At 46.0% G+C, this 24,498-nt stretch overlaps 1 protein-coding gene across 1 annotated transcript; it reads right to left on the reverse strand.

The window, feature by feature from the left end:
* Positions 1–2,582: 2,582 nt before the first annotated feature.
* NELFB (negative elongation factor complex member B) lies at positions 2,583–18,425 on the reverse strand. The gene is made up of 13 exons (XM_080990934.1): positions 18,226–18,425; positions 16,773–16,936; positions 15,128–15,227; positions 12,522–12,752; positions 11,434–11,619; positions 10,136–10,248; positions 7,797–7,899; positions 7,226–7,321; positions 6,340–6,482; positions 5,615–5,721; positions 4,808–4,949; positions 4,234–4,342; positions 2,583–3,158 (listed from the first exon to the last, which is right to left on the reverse strand). Exons 1-13 carry the CDS (start codon positions 18,325–18,327, stop codon positions 3,018–3,020), a joined length of 1,737 nt encoding a protein of 578 aa, XP_080847060.1. The 5' UTR covers positions 18,328–18,425; the 3' UTR covers positions 2,583–3,017.
* Positions 18,426–24,498: the final 6,073 nt, after the last annotated feature.

Consider the following 24,498-nt stretch of genomic DNA (forward strand, 5'->3'; position numbering starts at 1 on the left):
CTTAGCTTTAGAAAGAACTTCCTGGGGATCAGAGCTATCTGACAGTGGAACACAGACTCCCTTAGAAGGTGGTGGACTCTCTCCTCCACTGAAGCTTTTTAAACCAAGGTGGGTGGTCATCTGCTATGGATTCTTTAGCTGCAATTCCTACATTGTAGTGGGTTGGACTAGATGACCCCTGGGGTTCCCTTGCAACTCTACAATCCTATGAATAATGATGCCACCTCCTCCCAATAACCCTCACATGTTTCTAGATAGGCACTTGCTGGTAGCCTTTTTTTAAAAAAAAAGATGTTTATTAAGAATTTTAAAATTACAGGAAAAACAAAGAGAAAAAGAAGGAAAAAAAAAAAAAACCAAGCCACAATCAAACAATACAAATTGATAAAAATCAAAATCAAAAAATAACAACAAAACACGTAACACAACACAATCAAAAAGCAAAAATAAACCACAAAAATTTAAAAACAAATCCAATATTCCCAAATCCTTAACAGTCATTACATTATTTCATCGACCTCCTCACTCCTCCCTTTTTTGTATTCTAGTTGTTAATTATCACAGCAAATCCTTTCCATTTTTCATAGTATTCTGTCATTAAATTACCTTAATCTATTTTAACCTTATCTTACTATAAAAGACCCTAAAACTTAAATCTTAAATCTTATTTATACCAATTTCTCATGACCATAACATATTCTTGCATAGTTCTTTTTAACATTTCTGCTAAAGCCAAATAGTTTTGTTCCAACATTTTTCTAATACTCATTAATTTTACTAAACAATTTTTAAAACTTTCTTCCAATCTTCATCCAACGTCTCTTCCTCCTGGTCCCGGGCTGTCAGTCCTTTCTATCCCATCCATCTAGCTCATTAACCTGGTAATCTTATGTCCGAGGCCCTTAAGTCTCTTCCATGTCCCTTCCGCAGATCTTCTTCATATTTATACCTGTACTTTACTTTGTCTCCTGCTCCTTTCACTCGTGGAAACTCCAACTTGACAGTATTTTTGTCCCTTCTCGACAAATCAGCCCCTTTTCCATAGTCCACACTAAACTCCACGTGATATCTAAAAACATGTTTCAAAGTCCCTCCAGAGTTAAGAACCCCCACAACCCCAAACATCTCACGGCCCATTGCCAGACTTGAAAAGTCAAAACATCCCTGCATAGGGGGGTCTATCCAACCCCCCATTTCCAAACCAAACAAAAACTCTATCTCTCCAAATCTGGCTTTTTCCAAGTTCATTTGTCATATCCAACAACTCATGTTCCTGCTGGGCCGCAGCTCCCTCCATCTCTGCCACCCGAGGTCCAGCGGCACTTGCTGGTAGCCTTGACACTCCTCTGCATTTCTTGCCATTTCCTTTGCTTTTTGTGTCTCTAGAGGCAATTGTGGGAATGATTTGGCAAGAGCTGGTCAGAAATCCAAGCAAATGTTGTTGAGGCCTCTGGTCGTGGGATGGGAAGGTCTGGTTCTAATGGCTCATACAGGTCATCGGTGGTGCAGATCTCTGTTGGGAGGTCGTGCTTTGCCTCTGAGGGGACTCCAGGTCTGGGCAGAACTGAACCTGGATGCAGAAATCAAGAAAACCTTTTTCACTGGACCACAAATCCTGGAGGCTGTGCTATGGTCACTAATACTGTGGCACTGTGATCAGCTGTCCCCTCTCTTCATACTTAAGAGGCAAACTGCTCAGACCCAAGAGCAAGCTCCGATATTGGATTTTTATGGGGAAAGCGATGCAGCCTTAAGGTCAGCCGACAGAATGCTCGGGCAGGACGGTACTGCACCCTGGAAGCAAAGCACGAGTGCTAGGGCTGGAGAACCCTGTAGGCATTGGACTACAACTCTCATCACCCTTGACCTCTGGCCATACTGGCTGGGGCCGATAGGAGCTGGAGTACCTCCAGCAGTACTTGGAAGGGACTGCATGTTACCCCCCGCCCTGCGCTCAGTAGGTCAGGAGATAACTCTGGAGCATGGAAGCCACTACTAAGAGACCCTGCCTGGTACATTAACACATTCAGTAGGACTCACCCCCAAACCAAAAGGGGAATTTGTCAAGTAAGATTAAGTAAACAGACAGCCTTTGAAACTTATTTCATTGTCTTCTCTAAAGACAATGAGAGCCAGCGTGGTGTAGTGGTTAAGAGCGGTGGACTCGTAATCTGGTGAACCAGATTCGCTTCCTTGCTCCTCATGCAGCTGCTGGGTGACCTTGGGCCAGTCACACTTCTCTGAAGTCTCTCAGCCTCACTCACCTCACAGAGTGTTTGTTGTGGGGGAGGAAGGGAAAGGAGATTGTTAGCCGCTTTGAGACTCCCTAAGAACCACACCCTAGGCCAACCCCAACCTCTCTCACCACTAAAGAAACACAAGTGAATAGCAGAGAACCTGCACAAGCAACGCTGACATAACACCCCACATATATTAAGTAAAATAGAAACATCACCACCCGACCCCACCCCCACTCACCTTTCCCCACTCCACCTCTTTCCCCCTTTTCTTCCTAATGTCTCAACAAATGAAACTGATCTGTAAAAATGTTATTTGAAAAAAGAGAGACACATTGCACACACTTTTGTAAACCAAGAAAATATTTAATAAAAAAAAGAGAAGCCAAGCTTCACAAATAATTCATTCCCATTAAATTACAAGGCTTCTATATGCAAACATCTAAAAAAAAAATACAAAAAAATACATACATGGTCAGTTTCCTTTCCCCATAATACCAAATCCATTATTATTATTACAGCTATTATATTTATTTTTTATACCCCCAAAGCAGTTTACAAATTAAATAAGGACAGCTGTACCAAATTTGCCGCAGAAGGCAAATCTTGAGGGCAGAGCTGTCTTCTAGGGCAACAGGCCAGATGAGATTTGGCAACCCCAGTCCAAAAAACAGGCAAAAGATTATGAATGGAGTGTGTCAAGCATCAAGACGTGGGTCTGGTCTCGGCTAGGAGATCAACACAATAAACTTTGACCTATAGGCTCTGGGGAAGCCCAGACTAGAGTGAGGGTGGCGGGGCCGCTGCTGGCAGGGGCAAGTCCACAGTTGGGGTTTCGGCGGCGCCTTGGACAGGGCTGGGCTTGCGGAGTTCCAGTTTTTCAATGAGCTGGTTGTAAAGCTCCTTCAAGGCTTCTCCACTCTGCCCGACAAAAACACAAGTTTTACAAAGGTGAAGAAACCTCAAAACCTGAAGCTGTTAAATCACACTCTAGCTGTTACTAGCATTTCTTTTCACTATTTCTTGTAGGCTGTCTGTTTAAACACATATACACACACTTTGAAAGGTGTGTTTATCCATCAGCTGTGTTTAGTTGTTGAGCCGGGGGCCCGTGCAAAATTATGAATAAAGCAAATGGCACCAATGAAGGAGGATCTGGAAACAGAGCCGAGGAGAGAATGGTACGTCTGACAGTCAACGAAACTCTCCTTCAGGAGTGGGGGAACCTATGGATCGGGGGCACCGAATGAATGCAAATTTCACCTTTGTACATGAGGCTATTTTCTCTGCATCCTTCCCCCGCTCCTCTGTATCCTCCATTAAGGCAGGTGGCCTTGAATTTAGGTTTTGAACTCTATGGCCCGAAAGACTGCACCATTCCCTCACTCTCAAGTATATGTGGTATGGATTGCACCGTGTCCTTAGTGGTACAGCATTTGCTTCATGCAGAAGTTCCCAGGTTCAATCCCTGGCATCTCCAGGTAGGGCTGGGAAAGACTCCCTGTCTGGAACCCTGGGGAGCCACCGTCAGTCCGGGAAGACAATACTGAGCTAGATCTGACACAGAGGAGTGACCATCCAAGACAGGAAGCTCCACTGGCAATAAATGCAGGCTACAATGCAAAGCTTGAGCTTGCCAATCGGGTAGCCTGAAGTGGTACCTCCTGGATTCAGAACCCACCTCCCACCAGTCTCAGATTCTTCCAAGGTAACAGCTACCTCTACACCAAAGGTCTCACCCCGTTCAGGTACAAAGCAGGATGAGTGAACGGTGTGGCTGGTGATAGTTGCGAGGCCCATATAGAAAGACCTGGAACGCCACATTAGCTCCCAGGGTGGGGTCTGAGGTTCCCCACCAGAAGTGTCTGTGTCCATGTGTACAAATCCAGATATGGCTTCCGGTTCAAAGCATAATGTGCCTTCCAAGAAAATCATTCAGGGCAAAACAAATGACTGTGGTGCTTGTGTTCACCCCATCTCCCACCCACCACTTTACCTGCTTGGGAGGCTCCAGGGCCTTCTGCAGGGACTCCAACTTGGCAGGTGCCACCTTGTGGTGGAGGTGAAGCAGGAGCCTCAGCACGTGTCTGTGTACATTCTCCTTCCTGTTAAGTAGCAGAAGAGATGAAAAGCCTAGAGCTGAAGGACTCTTGGCTGGGGGTTGGGCAGTCCACTCCCCATCTGTTCCCTCCGGGTACATTGCTGTAGTGGGGAGCAGGTGGCCCTTATTGTGGAGGGGGCTGGTCAAACCCAAAGCCCTCTAAAATGGCTTGCAAGCAAAAATAAAGAACATTCTTAAAAAAATACTAATGAACCTTTTTTTAAAAGGTAGGTAACATTTATGAAAAAATAGATACAATCGCAGTTTTTAAAATAAACAAAACTTCCCAACAAAATGGCATAATCAGGTAGGCTTGCCTGGATAAACAAACAAAAGCTTTTAGCGGGCATTATAAACAGTAGATTGAATACAGCCCAGTTCAATGACAGCACCAGCCTAACAGGAAGGCCACTGCCTGCCAATTCTCTGACTGAGAGCCATGTGAGCCTGTTTCAGAAAAGGACAGTACCTCAAGCAGGTGGGGAGGAAGAAGTCATCAAAAAGGCTAGTGCAGAACTCCTCTTGAGCGAACTCATCGCTGAGGAGTGTGAGGTTGCTGGTGAACAGGTGCAGGAAGATGTCACTGAAGGCCAGATCATTGAATGTCTCCCCTGCAGGACCAAAGCAGCAACAGAGAATCCCCAGGTGATCCTGAGAGGCAATCCTTTTTACCAGGCACATTTCTATCCCACCTTTCTCCCAGGCAGATCAGGGAGGGGCCGAAGCATCCACCTTGCACACAGAAGGACTAAGGCAGGATCCCTCTCTTTATGTGTGACATGGCCTAAGTTGTACTGAGCCGTATGCAACCAACTCTGAAACTGCATGCTAGCTCTCTTGTATCTGGTTGTTCTGGGTTGTAGCCAAAATCTAATCCTACTCAGAACAGACACACTGAACTTAATGGATGTGACTAACTCAGACCCATTCACCGTGGGGTGGGGGGGCGTTCTACTCCAAGTAAAACTGAGTTGGCAATATCGCTCGGCTCTGCAGGCAACTGTTTGGGAAACAAAGGAGGGAGATAATAGTAGTAATAATAATAATAATAATAATAAATAATAATAATAAATAATTATTTATACCCCACCCATCTGGCTGGGTTTTCCCAGCCACTCTGGGCAGCTTCCAGCAGAACACTAAAATGCAATAACCTATTAAACATTAAAAGCTTCCATAAACAGGGCTGCTTTTAGATGTCTTCTAAAAGTTTGGCACTTGGCACTGGACCGAAGTGTCTGGGCAGAACGGCTGATCCTTTGGAAGGGCAACTTACCAAGGGCGGGGAGCATCCGGAGAAGAGCATTCTTGTTCCTCTGCTTAGTGATGTGAAGCACGTAGTAGAGCCCAATCTCGCAGGCGATCCGGTGCTCTTGCAGAAATCTAGGGTGCAAAAGGGTTTTAAGCTGCCGCTCCCCACTATTTCCAGGAATGAACAGAGTGAATTGAATTCAAACTTTCATTGCTCTAGCTACAAACATCTTTGGAGTTTAAGAGAGAACTGGTGGTGTCCCATGCTGGTCCTACTCAGAGTAGATGCCCTTGAAAACAATTGGGAAGATTAACTCAGATGCAAGCCAGAGATTCCAAGCCCAGCCAACTGAAGGAAGCACTGGCTGCACTTACATGTTAGATTAATAGAATCATATAATTGCAGAGTTGGATTGCAGGAATCACAGCGAAAAAAACCCTAACAGATGGCCAGCCAACCTCTAGTTAAAAATCTCTAGTGAATGAGTCCAGCACTAGAGGCCACAGCTTTCTCAAATGTGGAACCATCCCTGGAGGTGGGATGGAGCCTAAAGCTCTCTTCTGGCTAGAGCGACAGGAAACAGATTACTTCAACCTGTTATGGTCTCTCCCCCCCCCCCAATAGCTCTCCACTTTCTCTGGCCACGGAGTTAGTTCCCTTCCTTATGGGTCTTTTTGGACACACCTCCACTGCTTTGCTCGCAAAGAGGACTTAAATGGCAAGGCACTTCAGTGTTCGATATGACTCACTTGGGAAATAAATCTGGGATTGTGGTGGGGTAAGTTGCTGGGCCCTTGTCTTCCAAAGGCAGCTTCTGGTCAACGGTGAACGTGTGGTCATCCACCACGAAAGACATCAACAGTGGTAGGAACCTGGTAATCAAGTCTACTTCCTGAGGAGCAGAGAAGGAAAGTGAGGGTCAATGGTCAGAAAATGGAAGGCAGGGACGGGAGGAACCTGTGGGTTTCCAGATACTGTGGGACCCTTAACTCCCATCAGTCAGCATGGCTTATGGTCCAGGATGATGGAAACTGTAGTTCAGCATCTGGGTCACAGGTTCCCAACCCCTGTTCTACAGCCTGAAAACAGATGACCTTCCAAACTGATGGAGAAGCAACAGGCCCTGTAAAGCAGATTTGCTAAGTCTGGGCTGCCACTCTGAGCAACTTTTCTCATTTAGAAGCCATGCAGAAGTGTCACGTGGGGAACGGCTGTGGCTCAGTGGCAGAGCACCTGCTTTGAATGCAGAAGGCCCCAGGTTCAATCCCTGGCATCTCCATGTAGGAGTATCCCTCATCTTAAACCCTGGAGAACCACTGCCAGTCAGTACAGACAATACTGAGCTAAATGGGCCACTTCCTCTGCTCCTATGTAGATTCTCTCTTCTCCCTCCTGATTTCCCTTGCTACCTGCCCTGTCTCTCCAATCTAGTGCTGTACCTCCAGCTTGTACACAACCACATCTCCTGTCTCTGGCCTACGCAATCATTACTGATGTCCAGCCCAGACCTGGGAGAAGCACTCGCAGCCATACCTGTCTGGAGTGGTCCAGCTATTCTACAGCGTGACACTCTAAGCGAGAATTAGATCTTAGGCATCACAGGCAGCTCAAAGTGATGCACACGGGCACTCTTACCATTCTGGGTTCCTTAAAGATCTGACTGTCAATCATGTCCCAGGCTCCCTGTCCCAGTGTCAACATCCTCAGGAGAAGCAGAAGATCAGGGCTTTCCTGAAAATTCAAGAAAAGCAAAGTAACTCATCATCACCCTTTTCAAATTCCAAAGAACTTTTAGAGTCCTGCAGGATATCAGATCAAACGCTTTATTGTTGGAAGGGAAGAGCATCTTTCATGTATGCAGAAGGTCCTAGGCTCAATCTAAGGCACCTTCAGGTAGGGCTGGAAATGTCCTCAGCCTGAAATCCTGGAGAGCAGCTGCCAGCCAGTGTAGGCAAACACTGAGCTAGATGGACCAATAAGGCAGCTTCCTATGTTCCCATATAGTCCAGCATCCTGTATCACACAGTGGTCAATCAGGCCAGATCCCCATTCTGACTACAGATTGCTATACAAGTCTTCTGCACATTTCTCTTGGCAGCTGGGGAGGATGGAATGGTACTCTCTTGTGGGGGGTGGGGGGGGTGGAGATGTGATCCTGGAGCCTTCAGTTGCTGACTATCTGGGAGACCATCAATGTCTCACTCACCCTGGGTAACATATCCTGCCCAATCAGTTCTTGCAGGTGGCGGATGGTGCTCAGAGCCAAGGTGTTGATGGCAAATGGATCACACAGTATCATGGATAAATCCCTGTTGGGGTAAGGTGGACAGAAAGTAACAGAACATCAAACACATAGGCCCACAACTGAAATAGGTTTGCTCACACAAAATTATTCTGGCTCCTTTTGAAAGCCAGAAAGCCTGTCAAATAATAATGATATTATTGTAGCCATCTACATATGTAGCCTTTGAAAATATGGAGGAAGATCTGTCTGTAAATGTGAATGTTACCAGGCGTACCTTCCATTTAATTAAACAGGTATTGCAACTGGGAGTTCTCAGACTCTTAGCTAAAAGGACACTTTTTAATCACATGTAAATGAGCTTTCTAAAAAGAGATGCTTTGCTGGCTTCTCAGAGCCAGCCTACTTATGGGCAATCAATGATCTTTGGCTAAAGGCCTACAGGTTAGATTGCTGCAATGCATTATACGTAGGGCTGCCTCTGAAGACAGTTCAGAAACTTCAGGTAGCGCAGAATTCAGCAACCAAGTTGCATACCAGAGCAAGACGGTTTGAGGATATTACACAGATCCGGGTCCGACTGCACTGGCTACCGATTAGTTTCCGGGCCCAATTCAAAGTGTTGGTTTTGACCTATAAAGCCTTAAATGGCTCAGGACTGCAATACTTCAAGGACCACCTCTTCCCATATGAACCTACCCAGACCCTGAGATCATCTTCTGAGGCCCTTCGTCGTGTGCCTCCTCCTCGAGAGGTCCGGAGGGTGGCAACACAAGAACAGGCCTTCTCTGCAGTGGCTCCCCATCTGTGGAATGCTCTCCCCAGGGAAGTTTGCCTGGCGCCTTCATTATACACCTTTAGGCACCAGGCAAAAACATTCCTTTTTAACCAGACCTTTGGTTGATCTGATTGACATCCTATGCCCTTTTAAAACGTGGGTTTTTTCCGGGGGGGGGGGAGTGTTATTGTTTTTGATTATATATTTTGTGGTTTTATATTATGATTTTGTTCTGTGAATCACCCTGAGACCTTCAGGTATCGGGAGGTATATAAATTCAATAAATACAGCTCAAACACAACTCCTCTATAACAGTGGTGGCCTTGAAGATGCGGTAGGACTCCTACTCCCATCAGCCTCAGCCAGCATGGCCAGTGGGCAGGGATGATGGGAGTTGTAGTCTTTAGGATGTTAAGTTCAGCAGAGGGAGGCCTCTTGGTAGTTCAACCTCTCTCAGAAGATTTTGCTATGCTGCCCCTTTTCTCCTTCAAATGTCATTTTCCTTTTCCTTTCCCTAACTACTTGATTTCTTTTTTTCTTGACAAACAAGCTGGCTTGATGTATCTTGGCTACCAAGTATAATACTATAATATTAATAAAAGTATTTTTAAAACTAAGGGTAGTTTAGGGTGGTGGCCCAGGGGAGGGCATCATTACGGCAGCCCGTACGTTATGGAATTCCCTCCCCACAGAGGTGCAGCTGGTACCTTCATCATACAACTTCTGGCAAATGCTGAAGATTATTATGTATTATTTGTTCAATTTATGTACCACCCTTTATCCGAAGATCCTGGGGTAACATACAACATTAAAAACATAATTACACAGAATAATAATAATAATAATAATACACACACAGAGAAGGGCGTTAGAAGACAAGCGTGGGGTCTGAGACAGTTTGTAGGGGGAGAGGAGGTCCTTAAGGTATTGAGATCCTGAGCCTGGAATTGGACCTGGAAACTAATTGGCAGCCAGTGCAATCAGGCCAGGATGGGTGTTATAAGCTCAACTCATTTTGCCCAGGTGAGCAACTTGGCTATCAAATTTTGCACCTCTTTATCCTGGCCTTTGACACACGAGATGTGTTTTTTTCCACACATGCCCCCCCGCAATATTCCTGTGGCTGTAAATCTGTTATAACCATTTTTTATTCTGAATTTTAAATTGTTGTAACCTGACCTGGGATTTGTTGGTGAAGGGCAGACAGTACATTAGTAATAGTCCAGGAATATCTGAAGGAGTCACAAGTTCCCCTTTCCAAAAACACATTACTATCAAAACAGGTGGTGGAACATTGTGCCTTCCCCTCACGAATATTTCCGCTCCTACCACAACCCTTTTCAAAATATTAATTCCTTTAACACCCAGTCTCAGATTCGTGTGTGTAACTCAAAACCTGGTGAACCCACACTATGAAATCTGTTGGTACTAATTAAATGAGTTTTTCCCACTCTCTATGAAAATGGAGTGACACTCTGTACAGCACAAAAAGCAAGGCTGGACCACCTGATTTGCAACAACTCACCCCAGGACTTGCTCTTGCCCTTTCTTCACTCCATCGAGGAAGCCTTGCAGCTCTCTGGCCCTCTTGTTGTCCACAAACCTCTCTCTAATGCAGGCATCCAGGCACCAGGTGAACTGCCAAAGAAGCAAAAGGTTTAGCGCACTCTGTGGGGACACTCACCCTTAGAGAACACAAAGATTGATTTCCTAAGGAACAGACAAGAGACCATTGCAGCAAGGTTGTGGAACGGGGGGGGGGTGGGGGTGCCAACATGTGGTGCCATTGAGCATGGTGGCCTTCTCAAGATCTCTCCCAGGTGCCCACAAGGCCTCTGAAATTTTCTATTTCTCCATACTGTGCATTTTAAAAAACAACCATCTATTTCCAATACATTGCCTCTTACTTAATACAGTGGTGCCTCGCAAGACGAAATTAATTCGTTCCGCGAGTTTTGTCGTCTTGCAATTTTTTTCGTCTTGCGAATCACGGTGTCGGGAAAGTTTTGGAAAAGCTTCAAAAATCACCAAAGTCTTTAAAAACCTCAAAAAAGGCTACCACACCACGTGCTATGAGTTGCTCCTCGAAGTCAAGTCGCAACTGTATTAACGGTGTTAAGAAAAAGGAAACAAACTTGCAAGACGTTCCCGTCTTGCGAAGCAAGCCCATAGGGAAAATCGTCTTGCGAAGCAGCTCAAAAAACAAAAAACCCTTTCGTCTAGCGAGTTTTTTGTCTTGCGAGGCATTTGTCTTGCGAGGTACCACTGTAATAATAATAATAATAATAATAATAAATTCTTATTTATACCCCACCCTTGCCGGTTCAAAAACCGGGCTCAGGGTGGCTAACAACACATTTAAAACAATTATAAAAGCAGCATAAAATACAGTATAAAAACATGAACAACAATAACATTCAAAAATGAATGGCTGGCTGAATTGGTCCTACTTGGGCCAGCGAGGAGACCAGGGGAGAATTAGCTGTGGGGTCTCACAGCAGGTCGCTTGTCTTTTCTCTGAACTAAAAAAGCCCCAAATTTATTTATTTATTGTTTATAAAAATATTTATGTACTCTTCCATTAAAAAATATCAACATGGTTTTCAACAGTAATGCATAGAATCATATAAACTGTGGGAAATCAGACATCAATTAACCACTGTGGAAAGATGTGTTCTAAACTGTCTGTATTGGCCTACTGTAACATTGCCTCCTTGGGGAATTGCTCCACCCCTCTGAAAAGACAAGAAGGAGTTGAGAGGTCTTGTTTCTAACTGGGGGCACCCCCCACAACTGCATGCACCCGAGTCCTTGCACCCATACCTTGTGACAGGGGTCAACCGAGCAGATCTCGCTGATATCTAGGTCATGCAGGGACATCAAGAGCTCTGCCCGCAACGTGCAGTAATGGACATTGCGTGTCCTCAGGAACAAGGTCCGCAGGAACTGCAGCACCATGTCGTAGAGTTTCACATTCTTCCCAATCATTTGGGTGAGCTTCTGGACCACCTTCAATCCCAAAGACAGAAAAGAAACCTGAGGCTGGAGCATCACCCAAACGTTCTAATGGGGAACACCGGGGCTTAAAATCAGGGCAGAAACTTTGAGTCATTTAGGTTCTCTCTCAGTAGGGAATTTGAACCCAGGTCTCTCCCCAATCCTTGTCTAGTGCTCTAATCCTCTATATCACACTTTTTGAGATTTGGCCCCCACATCACTCTGCAAGCTTCAGAGCACAGCACAAATTATTCATTTATTTTTAACAGGCCATCCTTCTAATCTAACTCAATAACATCACAGCAGCATATATAACCTCCCCTCACTGCATTTTATCCTCACAACAACCCTAAGAGGGAGGGTAGCCTAAGTGAGATAGGAACTGGCTGATAGTCACTCAGGGAGTCTTGAGGTCGAAGGGATTGATATTTGATCTTTCAAATCTTGAGTCTGATACTAGGGCTCACCAGTTATTACAGGGCTGGGGAACACCCAGGGCCAAATGCAGCTCTAAGCTCTATCTGGTCCTCAGGACTCTCTCCAGGCCACACAGATACCAGCCATGCCCCTCTCCCCAGACCACACCCTTCAACGGGGCCCTGCTTTGCACCCTTGAGCGCTTCTACTTGGCTGGAATGCGTCTCTGAACTCCGATATAGCCTTTTGCTTGCACGGATGGAGGACAGAGCTGGGGTGTGAGTGTGTGAACAGAAACAAACCTACTGTGGAAAGGTAAAATTCATTGCTCCACCCACTTTTGCCTCTTACCCTGCCCACCACTAGCACGTGGCCCCCAGAAGGCTACCTACAAGAGTATTTGGCCCATGAGCTGAAAAAGGTTCCCCACCCCCGATTTATTAAAAGAACCCAGTTTCCCACTCCCAGCCTCAATGCGCTGGGTGCTTGGACTTCACCTCGCCTTGGCGCCTCATTTTGGGAGTAGGGCTGAAGAAGTTGTGCAGGACAGAGAGGTCACAGCTGAACAAGGCATTCTCCTTCTCCAGGATGTACTGCTTCAGCAGAGGGGACACCTCGTCACCAAACAGGGCCTGGTTATCCTGCCAAATCTGACGCTTCACCTCCACGGCACATGCTTTGTACAGGTCCTTGTCAGCCATCACCAACTTCAGCTTCTTGTCTGGCACCTGTGGCCAGACACACAGTTAGGAGAGAATTTCAGTGAGAGTTAATCATAAGGTTGGTCCCTTCATGAGACCCTGGTAACAGCATCCTTTGCATTTAAGAGCTGGCATTTTTATCACACTCCAAATTAGTTATGACTATTATTTAAGGAAACTTGTTGGCTGACTTTCAGGAAAGAAGGCAGGGCTGCCCGATTCCTTTTGCTCCACCTTGATCACTGAGATCTTCTGATGGAGTTTGTGGAGACTGACCCATCTCTGGAACATAATCAAGCTCAGTAGGTCCAGTAACTCAAAAGAACAAACATCTTTGCCCTCTTAAACAATCCAGTAGTAAAATCAGCAGCAACTAGGCCCCTGAAAACCTTCGAAAACCTCCTCCTAACAACAAAGGGACACGGTAAAGGGATGGTATCCGCAATATACAAAATACTACTCCAAAATCCCACAAACTCCCTAGACACAATCAAAAAACAATGAGAGGATGACATAGGCTACAAGATTAACCCCACTCAATGGACCAGAATGTGGTCTAAACCCCCCTTTAAATCCATATCAACAAAAAGAAAAGAACTCACTCTGAAAATCACCTACAGGTGGTACCTAACACCAAGAAAACTAGCACTAATATGCCCAGGAACCTCACCAAAATGCTGTAGAGGGTGCACCTCTACAGGCACATATCTCCACATGTGGTGGGTGGGAGTGTCCCAAAATCCAACTATTCTGGGCAACAGTCATACGAGAAATATGTAAAATAACCAAGCAAGTATTACAACTCACCCCAGAAATGGCCCTACTAAACATCTTCCAAGACAATAATGCCCACTTACACCACAAAGAACTCATAACCCACCTACTCTCAGCAGCCAGAAACATCATAACCAGACACTGGAGAGACCAATGGTACCAAATAGTATAGGAAACCAGCCTTACTAGAAAAATTAACCAATAAACAAACTGACACGGGGACAAATAGAAGAAGATGCCTTCACCCCGGTATGGCTCCCCTTTATCACATACAGAGCCCAACAAGACAATGACGAAAATCCACCAACAGTATACAAATCAATATGGCTAACCTGATCCAAAACACTCACGCACCCTACTCACACATGAAAACAAAGACCACCACAGCCAACCACAAATGAACAGCCACACCCTAGGCCAACCCCAACGTCTCTCACCACCAAAGGAACACAAGTGAACAGCAGAGAACCCGCACAAGCAACGCTGACACAAAACCCCACATAAGTTAAATAGAAACATCACCACTCAACCCCACCCCCACTCATCTTTCCCCCCCCCTCCACCTCTTTCCCCCTATTCTTCCTAATGTCTCAACAAATGAAACCGATTTGTAAAAAAAAAAAAAAAAAAGCGTTACGTGGGAAAAAAATACGAGAGAAAGAGAGAGAGAGACACTGCACATACCTTCGTAAATCAAGAAAATCTTCATTAAAAATACATTAAAAAAGAACAAACTTCTTTATAAAAATATTTTAAAGTTCTATTAAAGGAAAGCTACAGGGTTAAAAAAAGATTTATGGTAACAGCACAAAGTAAAGTAACTTGGAAGCTTAAAAAACATCAGAGCTTTCTTATCTGGCTAACAAGTGAACAAACACTTACGCAGCTACGCAGAGTATCAGTTTTCAATTCAGCAGCATAACTACAGCACGAGAAGGAAGATAACCCGTCAGATTTAAGCAAAACTGGCCCCAATCCCATGACTTGATGTAACCAATCATGATGCTCAACTGATGGAACCTTCAAGACAGTGAACTCCCACCCCTCCTTATCTTGAGGGAGGAACCACCTGCTTCCCATCAATTTTAATTCTCTGGCCTTGGAAGATTAATAAGGGAAACCTGTGCCTGGCAAAAACTGGTCTTTGTGATACACACAAGTTTTTACTGTTAACGTTACTGACTTTTTATTGTAGTTACTGCTGTATTTTTTTATGCGATGCAATGCCTTGTTATATTTTCTACGAAAGAAACTTCTTGGCTGCCTTTCAAGACGTCCCAGATATATTTGCAAAGCAGATGCTCTAGAAGAGTCACAGCTCATTGGTAGAGCATCTGCTTTGCACAAATAAGGTCCCAGGTTCAATCCCCAGAATCTTCAAGAAGGGCTGGGAAAGACTCTGGCCTGAAAACCTGGAGAATTGTTGCCAGTCAGCATAAACAATACTAAGTTAGATGGACTAATTCAACCAGACTCAATATAAGGAAGCTTCTTATGTTTCTGACACTGAGCTACAATCCATCCCCATGAGAATACAGAATCCTAGGCCCAATACCAATTTCTAGGCATAGGCAGCCTTCCCCAAAATCAGGCAATGCCAAAAATTGAATGCTAGTGATTCACTGTACCTTGGGCAGGTGTTTCATGACACACATCACCACAGGTTGGATTGATGGCGCCTTGACCAAGGGAAAGCTCTTCTCCAGGAGGTCTTCCAGCTTCTTGTATCTGGAGTGTGGGACAAGAGAGGCATGCAGAACATGTTTAAAGTTAAGAGACCCCTGACCATGAGGTCCAGTCATTACTGACTCTGGGGTTGCGGCGCTCATCTCGCTTTATTGGCCAAGGGAGCCGGCGTACAGCTTCCGGGTCATGTGGGCAGCATGACTAAGCCGCTTCTGGCGAACCAGAGCAGTGCACGGAAACGCCGTTTACCTTCCCGCCGGAGCGGTACCTATTTATCTACTTGCACTTGGACGTGCTTTCGAACTGCTAGGTTGTCAGGAGCAGGAACTGAGCAACGGGAGCTCACCCTGTCACAGGGATTCAAACTGCCGACCTTCTGATCAGCAAGTCCTGGGCTCTGTGGTTTAACCCACAGCGCCACATGTTTAGCGCTACTACAATAATAATAATTTTTATTTATACCCCGCCCTCCCCAGCCAAGGCTGGGCTCAGGGCGGCTTACAAGCAATAATAAAAACAAGTTGAATGATTACAACTTAAAAATAAAAATAAAATACAACATTAAAATAATGAAACATTAAAATATTAAAATGTAGCCTCATCGCAGGAAGAGAAGGAAAGGAAAAAAGAAAGGGAGGGAGGGAATCAAATTGGCTCCAAGTCAAAGGCCAGGTGGAACAACTCTGTCTTACAGGCCCTGCGGAAAGAAATCAGGTCCTGCAGAGCCCTGGTCTCATGAGGCAGAGTGTTCCACCAGGCCGAAGCCAGAGTTGAAAAGGCCCTGGCTCTGGTTGAAGCCAATCTAACTTCCTTAGGGCCCAGGACCAGTAGGGTGTTGCTATTTATGGACCTTGAGGTTCTCCGTGGGGCATACCAGGAGAGGCGGTCCTGTAGGTACGAGGGTCCTAGGCCATGAAGGGCTTTAAAGGTCAAAAACAGCACCTTAAATCTGACCCTGTACTCCACCGGGAGCCAGTGCAGCTTGAAAAGAACTGGGTGACTATGCTCCCATGGCAGAGACCCCGTGAGGAGCCTCGCTGCAGCATTCTGCACTGCTGGAGTTTCTGGGACAGCTTCAAGGGCAGCCCCACATAGAGCGAATTACACTAGTCAAGCCTGGAGGTGACAGTCACATGGATCACTGTGGCCAGGTCGGGGCGGGAGAGGTAAGGGACCAACTGCTTGATGCGGCGAAGGTGGAAAAATGTCGCCTTGGCTGTTGCTGTAACCTGCACCTCCATGTAAAGGGAGGTGCCAAGGATAACACCCAAACTCTTAACGGAAGGCAATGGCACTAATTGGGCCCCTGCAAGAGAAGGGAGTTGGTCCCTCATCCCCATGCCATCCCAACCCAGCCATAGGACCTCTGTCTTCGAAGGATTTAGTTTCAATTGGCTCCCACGAAACCATCCAGCCACAGCTTCCAAGCATCTGGTCAGTGTGTTCGGGGCCAAGTCAGTGTTGCCATCCATCAGCAGATAGAGCTGAGTGTCATCAGCATATTGGTGACAGCCCAGCCCAAAGCTCCGGATAATCTACAAAAAGAACAGGAAAATGTCCTTCCCCACAGAAGTATTCCAAACATACCTTTCATCAACCTTTCCTTCAGAGGCGATGGCTGAGACCCTCTCCAGCAGCTTCTCCCTCAGCTCGTCAAACACAGACTGGTGGAACTCAAGCCTGGGGGTGCCGTGGAGGTCCAGGAATGGCAGGGCGGACTGAAGAGTGGGCAGGAGGATGCCATTTTCTGTCTGTCAATGTCATACACAAACTGTGTCAAGGTAGCATGCTGCAGATCTCATATCTCTAAAGCAAAGGGTGGGGATCTCTATCTGGCCCTTAGAATTCATTACAGTGTCCCCTGGGTCCTGATCGCAAAGGGTAGGTAATAAATTATTACTACCTGACAATGCCTCTTACTTGCCTACATATTGGAGGTAAAAGGTACAGGTACCCCTGCCTGTACGGGCCAGTCGTGTCCGACTCTAGGGTTGTGCACCCATCTCACTTAAGAGGCCGGGGGCCAGCGCTGTCCGGAGACACTTCCGGGTCACGCGGCCAGCGTGACGAAGCTGCTCTGGCGAGCCTGCACCAGCGCAGCACACGGAAACGCCGTTTACCTTCCCGCTAGAAAGCAGTACCTATTTATCTACTTGCACTTAGGGATGCTTTCGAACTGCTAGGTGGGCAAGACCTGGGACTGAAAGACGGGAGCTCACCCCGCCGCGGGATTCGAACCGCCGGCCATGCGATCGGCAAGTCCTAGGCACTGAGGTTTTACCCACAGCGCCACCCGCGTCCCTTTACATATTGGAGAGGGACGTTCAAATGTGTGCAGAAACTAGTCTACTGTACAAAGGTAATTTTTATAATTTTTGTCCCACTCAGTTTTGCATCTGGCCCTGCCCACCACTGGCATGTGGCCCCCAGAAGGTTGACCAGAAAGGAAAGCGGCCCTTGGCTTGACAAAGTTTCCCACTCCTGCTCGAAAGAGACTTAATTGTCAAGAAGAAGAAGAGTTTGGATTTGATATCCCGCTTTATCACTACCCGAAGGAGTTTCAAAGCGGCTCACATTCTCCTTTCCCTTCCTCCCCAATAACAAACACTCTGTGAGGTGAGGGTGGTTGAGAGACTTCGAAGAAGTGTGCAAGGTCACCCAGCAGCTGCATGTGGAGGAGTGGAGACGCGAACCTGGTCCCCCAGATTATGAGTCTATCGCTCCTAACCACTAGTAGGACCTATTCCTAGGTAAGTGTGCCTAGAATTGCACCCCAAAGCAATTTCTGCATACTGGGCGTTTGCTTGTTTTGTTTTGTATGCGGTTTGCATTTAAAAACAACAACAACCGGGCATCGCCATACGGCCGTTTCCTACGCGAGAGCGTGACTGCACTCTGCACATGCTCCGAGAGGCACCTTTCTTTCTTTTTTATACGAGGCTTGCGCGGGAACACAAAGATGCAACCACACCATCTCTAGCCGGTGCCTCAAAGGTTAAGCCTCCAGGGCGACGGGAGGGACGGAGGGAGGCCCACGCACCTGGAACTGCTCGATGGCCTTCAGCGGCTCCGTGCAGTTGGTCAGAGTCTCTTTCAAGTCTTCCCCGTTAGCCACTCCGAGGTCCTGCAGCCCGGCAAACATGGCGCAGCACCCTCCTCTTTGAATGGGGTCCGCCCGCCCCCTAATGCCTGGGTCTCACATCGCAACCGGCCCCCCAGAGCGCCGCGGAGCACTCCCGTAAGGCGTCCTCCCGCAAACCGCTCCTGTAGCACAAAGGGTTCCGCTCTGGGCGCAGGCTGAAGGTAGGTCTCTCCACGCATCCCTCCAAACTTTGCGAAGGGGACTGCGGCAAGGTCTTGAGAAGGGCTCGCTCTTATAACTACCACAATGGTACCGGTGCTTTTCACTGCCAGTAATTGTTCCGTGGCTCCTTCTGTATATGCTGCCCATCTAACCCAAGTTCTCTGGAATGCTTCCAGAAACAAACACAATTCGGAATAAAACCTTGAAAAGACAACCTTCGTCTGATCTCAAACGCGCAGCCTTATTAATGTGGATTTTCATGAGCTGCCTAAAGAGTAGGATGACGGCGTTTTGTTGGCGTGAGATACACACGTTTCCTGTGGCTGTTGGGTGCATCAGAAATACAGCCTTAAAATACAACCGTCATCTTTTTTCAAACACGCAGCCTTAATGTGGATTTTCATGAGGTGCCTAAGAAGTAGGATGGCAATGAATAGCTCCCTTGGTTAGAGCGTGGTGCTGATAATGCCAAGGTTGCAGGTTCGATCCCTGTATGGGGTGGCTGCATGTTACTGCATTGGGTTGGACTAGATGATCCTCAGGGTCCTGTCCAACTCTACAGTTCTATGATGATTGTTTCATATGTTTGTTTTTCTGTGAGACACACACACTTGTGGCTGGTGTGTGGAATGGCAGTGGTGGTGTGAGGCAAGTAATGAATTGTAGGTGGTGCTATGTATGATTTTGTTAATGGTATAATGTAGTTATATATTTTTAATGTGTTGCAAGTTGCTTGGAGACTTTTGAGTAACAAGGGAAAGAACTAACAAGTGACAATGAAAGCAATTAGTTATGTAAATGTTTACATCTTGCATATATAGGAAGTCTGGCAATGTGTTTGCATTATTTATTTATCCTACAGAACTTATACATTTCTTGACTGTAGTAAAACCCCAAAGCGGTTTACAACAACCATATAAATTATTTAAAATATTAATATTAAATATTATTTAATATTTTAAATATTAACATTAAAATACAAAACAAGAACAGAAAACACATGAATGTTTTTGCCTGGAGTATAAAAATATGCAATGAAGGTGCCAGGCAAACCTCACTGGAGAGAGAATTCCATAAATGGGGAGCCACTGCAGAAAAGGCCCATTCTCATATTGCCACCCTCTGGACGTCTTCTGGGGAGGGCACACAAGGACGGGCCTCAGATGGCGATCAAATAACAGTTAAACTAATTATTTGAAACTTACAATGCTTAATATGGAAACAATATTTTAATAAAAAATAAAATTAAAAACAATGGAAGGAGGGACGGATTTCAGAAGGGATTTGAATATAGCAGATTGTCAGATGTCACTATGCTACACAGCAAAAGCAATCTCCCTCACACCATTTCCAGGCATTCTCAATAGTCAGGGCTTTTTTTCCGCCGGAACTCACTCAGTTCCAGCACCTCTTAGGTGGGTGCCATTGCTATTCTAAGAGAAGGTAGGAGGCGTTCATGGTGAGTTCCAGCACCTCATTTTCTAGAAGAATAGCACAGAATACAGTATTGTTCTATTTTGAGTTGCTATTGGTGATGATATTTTTAATGTAATTTTTGTGGGTTTGCCACCATGCCGAGTAATCCTGGCCAGACAGGCATATCTCCTGTGTCAGTTAAGCAGTATCCCAGTTGCTCCTGGCTGGGGCAGCATAGATATTTCTTAATCACAGAGTCGTAGAATCGTAGAGTTGGAAGGGACCGTAAGGGTCATCTAGTCCAACCTGTGGGAGCCAGGAAGTCATGAAAAAGGCTTGTAGCGCCACCTGGTGCCTCGCTGACCTCAGTGACCTGCATGCCCGTGCTTTGCAGTGTATTAAGTGCATAGGCTTATATGGAGTTATGTTCCCCCTCTGGGCAGTAATTACCCTATATGGCGATGGGTGGGTTTAAGCCATGACCGGATGTAGGTAATGTGAGACACTGGCAAACGGCCATGCGAGAGGAGAGAACAAAGGATAATAAAAGTTACGGGAGAGGAGAGAAGTTCGAAAGGAGCTGCTCATACCATCCTGACTCTCTGTGTCTTTATTTTATGCTAAACTGCGCCATTTGTGACGGCTGGCTCCGTCACCAACCCGCTGCATTGCAGGAATCTTTTGCCCAACATGGGGTTAGAACCCATGACTCTGAGATTAAGAGTCTCATATTGTACCAACTGAGCTATACATATATATCACTTTGCACCTTTCCACTGACTTCTATGTGATGCTTTGTGGGCTGTGTTTACATCAAATGCATATAGCACCCACCTAGCCCCTCTAGGAATCTTGGGAACTGTAATTTGTGCTTCACAGAGCTACCATTCCCAGTACCTTTAACAAAACTACAGTTCCCATAATTCTTTGAGGGGGAATGTACAGTGTGTACACTTTTGGAGGACCACTGAATAAAGAGAGCTAGGATGAAGCATTACTTTTTCCATTGAGATAGTCGCTCCATCCCCTCAGTCATTTTGAATGTATTCAGATAAAGAACCATCAGAAGGGAGAGTATCAGAGGCCTTAAAGTCACCCATCAGCAGTCAACTCTAAAGCACTATCTGAGCAGGTACACAGATCACCTGCTCTCTGCCTTGTCAACTTTCTATTTTTACTTTCATTATCATTTCTTTTTTTAAAAAAGAAAAAAAGGTGCCAGTACTCACAATGAAATTGTTACATTAAGTGCCACACTTTTAACATTTGGGGCAGGGGAGAAGGATGCCGGTACAGCGAACTCTTGAGTAAAAGGTAAAGGGACCCCTAACCATTAGGTCCAGTCGCAGACAACTCTGGGGTTGCAATGCTCGCTTTATTGGTTGAGGGAGCCAGCACGACTAAGCCGCATCTGGCTAACCAGAGCAGCGCACGGAAACGCCGTTTACCTTCCCGCCAGAGTGGTACCTATTTATCTACTTGCACTTGATGTGCTTTTGAACTGCTAGGTTGGCAGGAGCAGGCACCGAGCAACGGGAGCTCACCCCCTCGCAGGCATTCGAACCGCCAACCTTCTTATCGGCAAGTCCTAGGCTCTGTGGTTTAGACCACAGCTCCACCCGCGGTACTCTAAATTTGCGTCTTATTTACACATAATTTAGCACATGCAGACTTTATGCAAATCTCTCTTTTTTGGGGTGTCACGTCTAAGCAGCCACTCTTGATGCACTTCTCTCTATTCTACCAAGGCCCCTTTTAGGCTCTGTAGAATCACCAGTGCACAACATCACGTCTGACCATTGGCCTAGAACAAAGTGGAGCACGCCAGGCATCTGGGATGACACTGAGGACAAAGCACATTTCAGGCACAATGAGGTGGGGAGAGTGGTTTTCCTCGTGACACAGAGGGGCTGGGGAAGGGAAGGCCTTTAGAAATATTAATAATCCTTCTTTTAAAGTCTGTTTAACAAGTGATTTATGCCTAGTGAGATTACCTTCGTTGTAACTGGTTTTCAGCGCTATATCTTCCTTCCTTCTTTCGTGTCTGTGTGCAAATTAGGAGCACTAATAAATATTTCATGGCAAAATTCACAAATTAGGAGACGGATACAATAGATTGCTGTGCCTCTCCTCTCTCCCCCTGCCCCACTTTTTTTCTTTCGACCCAGAGGGCAGGCGTGTTGGATTGATGAGCCCTTCCACTGAACCAGACGGCTTCTCAGCTCATTTGGAAATGGGGGGAGGGGGGCAGTCCAGACAGCACAGTATCACTCCCTGCTTCTCCTTTGGTGTTTTATGTAGCTCTTTTGTTCTTCTTTGGAAGTGTTATGAAATGACATTGCCTTGTGTAATTCAACCAGTAAGAATCGGTGGTCTGTTGTTCTGTATTATTCACATGACACCTTTGATTCAATAGACACACAGGTAAAGATGCCACAGCTGACCTGGAGTCTCCAGGTTTGCCTGCCTCCCTCCAGGCAGCAGGTGGACGGCTGCAAATTACTGCATAGACCCTGCTGGAGGGAGGTCTGCTCCTTCCCATCTCCCAATTAACCTCATTTGTTAGTCTTTGTGTTTTTGTGTGTACAAATAGCATGCCCTCAGTGACTGTTGTTAATGCTTAATGTGCCATGCTGAACGACATCACTGGTAGCTGCTCCATGACATCACCAGGGGTCACCCCAAGACATTGCTTTGGTGGTGGTGGTGGTGGTGGGACAACCACATTGAGTCCCCCCCCCCCCAATCAATTGGTCGATACATTTTATGAAATAAATATAATCACTGGGGCCAGCCCTCCGTCTCAAGTCTGACCCGTGAAATCTCAGGCTCAGGGGTGCACCTTTCCTGGCAATCTTACACACAGGTGGTGGGTGGGTGGGCATGGTGGTCCAAATGTGGCCCTTCAGGCCTACCTGGCCATCAAGACTACCCCAGGACATGTCCATTGCAGCCCCCCCCCCCGCACTGTGATTTTACCTGGCTGCCTCAATGGGAAGCAAACAAAACCTGATTGCAAGTATCATTCCTCGCACTCATCGCTCCCAGCAACAGGCATTCAGAGGCATACTGCCTTCAACAGTGGAGGCAGAGCATAGCCATTGTGGCTAGTAGCAACTGATAGCTTTATTCTCCATGAATTTGTCTAATCCTGGTACACTGATGTGGCACATTTTCCTCCAAGCAGCAAATAGCAGTTGCTGGGGGGGGGGGTGTTGTTTTACTAAGGAAAGTAGCATGAAAGGGAAAGGGTAGAGATCCCCACTCATGTTGCTTTGATTATAACCTAGTTTGTGGTTACTTTGGGGCCACTATTCTTTTTTTCCTGAAAGAGTCTTATCACAATCCTCCTACATCACATCTACTTTCACCATCACATGCAACATTCAAATACGTCTCATACTATTAATACATTCACTCACTTAAGGCGCAGGCCTTCCATTTCCTTTAATGAATTATTTTTTGTGTTTGAAGGTCATGGGGAAGAAGTGAATGACCAACACTTCCAAGTACAGTGGTACCTCAGGTTAAGAACTTAATTCGTTCTGGAGGTCCGTTCTTCACCTGAAACTGTTCTTAACCCAAGGTACCTCTTTAGCTAATGGGGCCTCCTGCTGCTGCTGTGCTGCTGGAGCACGATTTCTGTTCTCATCCTGAAGCAAAGTTCTTAACCCGAGGTACTATTTCTGGGTTAGCGGACTCTGTAACCTGAAGCATCTGTAACCTGAAGCGTCTGTAACCCGAGGTACCACTGTACACTCCCTACTTTCTTCTCCACTGAACCCCTTCCCACTAATATTGTATAGCCTCATCTTCCCTTGGGCCTTATTTGCTGCTGACATTTTTTAATTTCTGAAAAGTTGAGATGTCATTTAACATTTGGTAACACCTCAGCAACTCAGCCAGGTAGATAGTGCTGGGAAAGAACTCTGCTAGAAACCTTGGAAAGCTGATGCCCATCAAGAGTAGACAACACTGGACTAGATGGAGAGAAAAGTGTGACATGATGCAAGGCAGCTTCATATGACTTCTCTTAAAAACTGTATTTTACCTCTCTCTGTTTCCTCATATGCCAAGATTTGGTGGGTTGACAAAAATAAAGATTTCCCTGCACACTGTATATGTGTCCTGCACTTTAATCCAGTCCTTCATCCACCTGTGGCTTGTGCTAACACAGTGGCAGCAGTGTCCCCGTTTGACAAGTGTAACAAGTCTGTCCTGTTAACACTCCCTGTCACTTGTAATCCCATTGCAAATGTGTCCCAGGTCAAGTTTCTTACATCGAGGAGTGTCACTTAAAGGTTAGGGCACAGAGCAGGGGGTAAGAACCTTTTGTGGCCTGGGGACACACTGCCTTCTGAGCAACCTCTTTAGGCCCACATGAAAGTGGTGGGTGGGACCAGATGCAAAAGTAGGTGGAACAACAAATGTAAATTTAAACTTTGCAGAGGTTAGTTTCCGCACCCATCCACCTACTCATCCCTAGTCTCCAGCCAGGCAAGCAAAACTGAAACTGCTAACTTAGATGGCTTTAAAAGAGGATTAGACAAATTCATGGAGCAAAGAGTTATCAATGGCTACTGGCCAATGTGG

This window comes from Podarcis pityusensis (assembly GCF_964106645.2).
Source record: "Podarcis pityusensis genome assembly, chromosome: Z".
Taxonomy (NCBI): Eukaryota; Metazoa; Chordata; class Lepidosauria; order Squamata; family Lacertidae; genus Podarcis; species Podarcis pityusensis.

What these genes read in the sequence shown, in the direction of transcription:
- NELFB (XM_080990934.1), bottom strand. Translation starts at nt 18,327, where the DNA reads ATGTTTGCCGGGCTGCAGGACCTCGGAGTGGCTAACGGGGAAGACTTG. An exon ending in CGGTTGACCCCTGTCACAAG is followed by an intron (nt 10,249 to 11,433) that starts GTATGGGTGCAA and finishes CTTCTTTGGCAG; the next exon opens with TTCACCTGGTGCCTGGATGC. An exon ending in GGCAGGATATGTTACCCAGG is followed by an intron (nt 7,322 to 7,796) that starts GTGAGTGAGACA and finishes TTGAATTTTCAG; the next exon opens with GAAAGCCCTGATCTTCTGCT.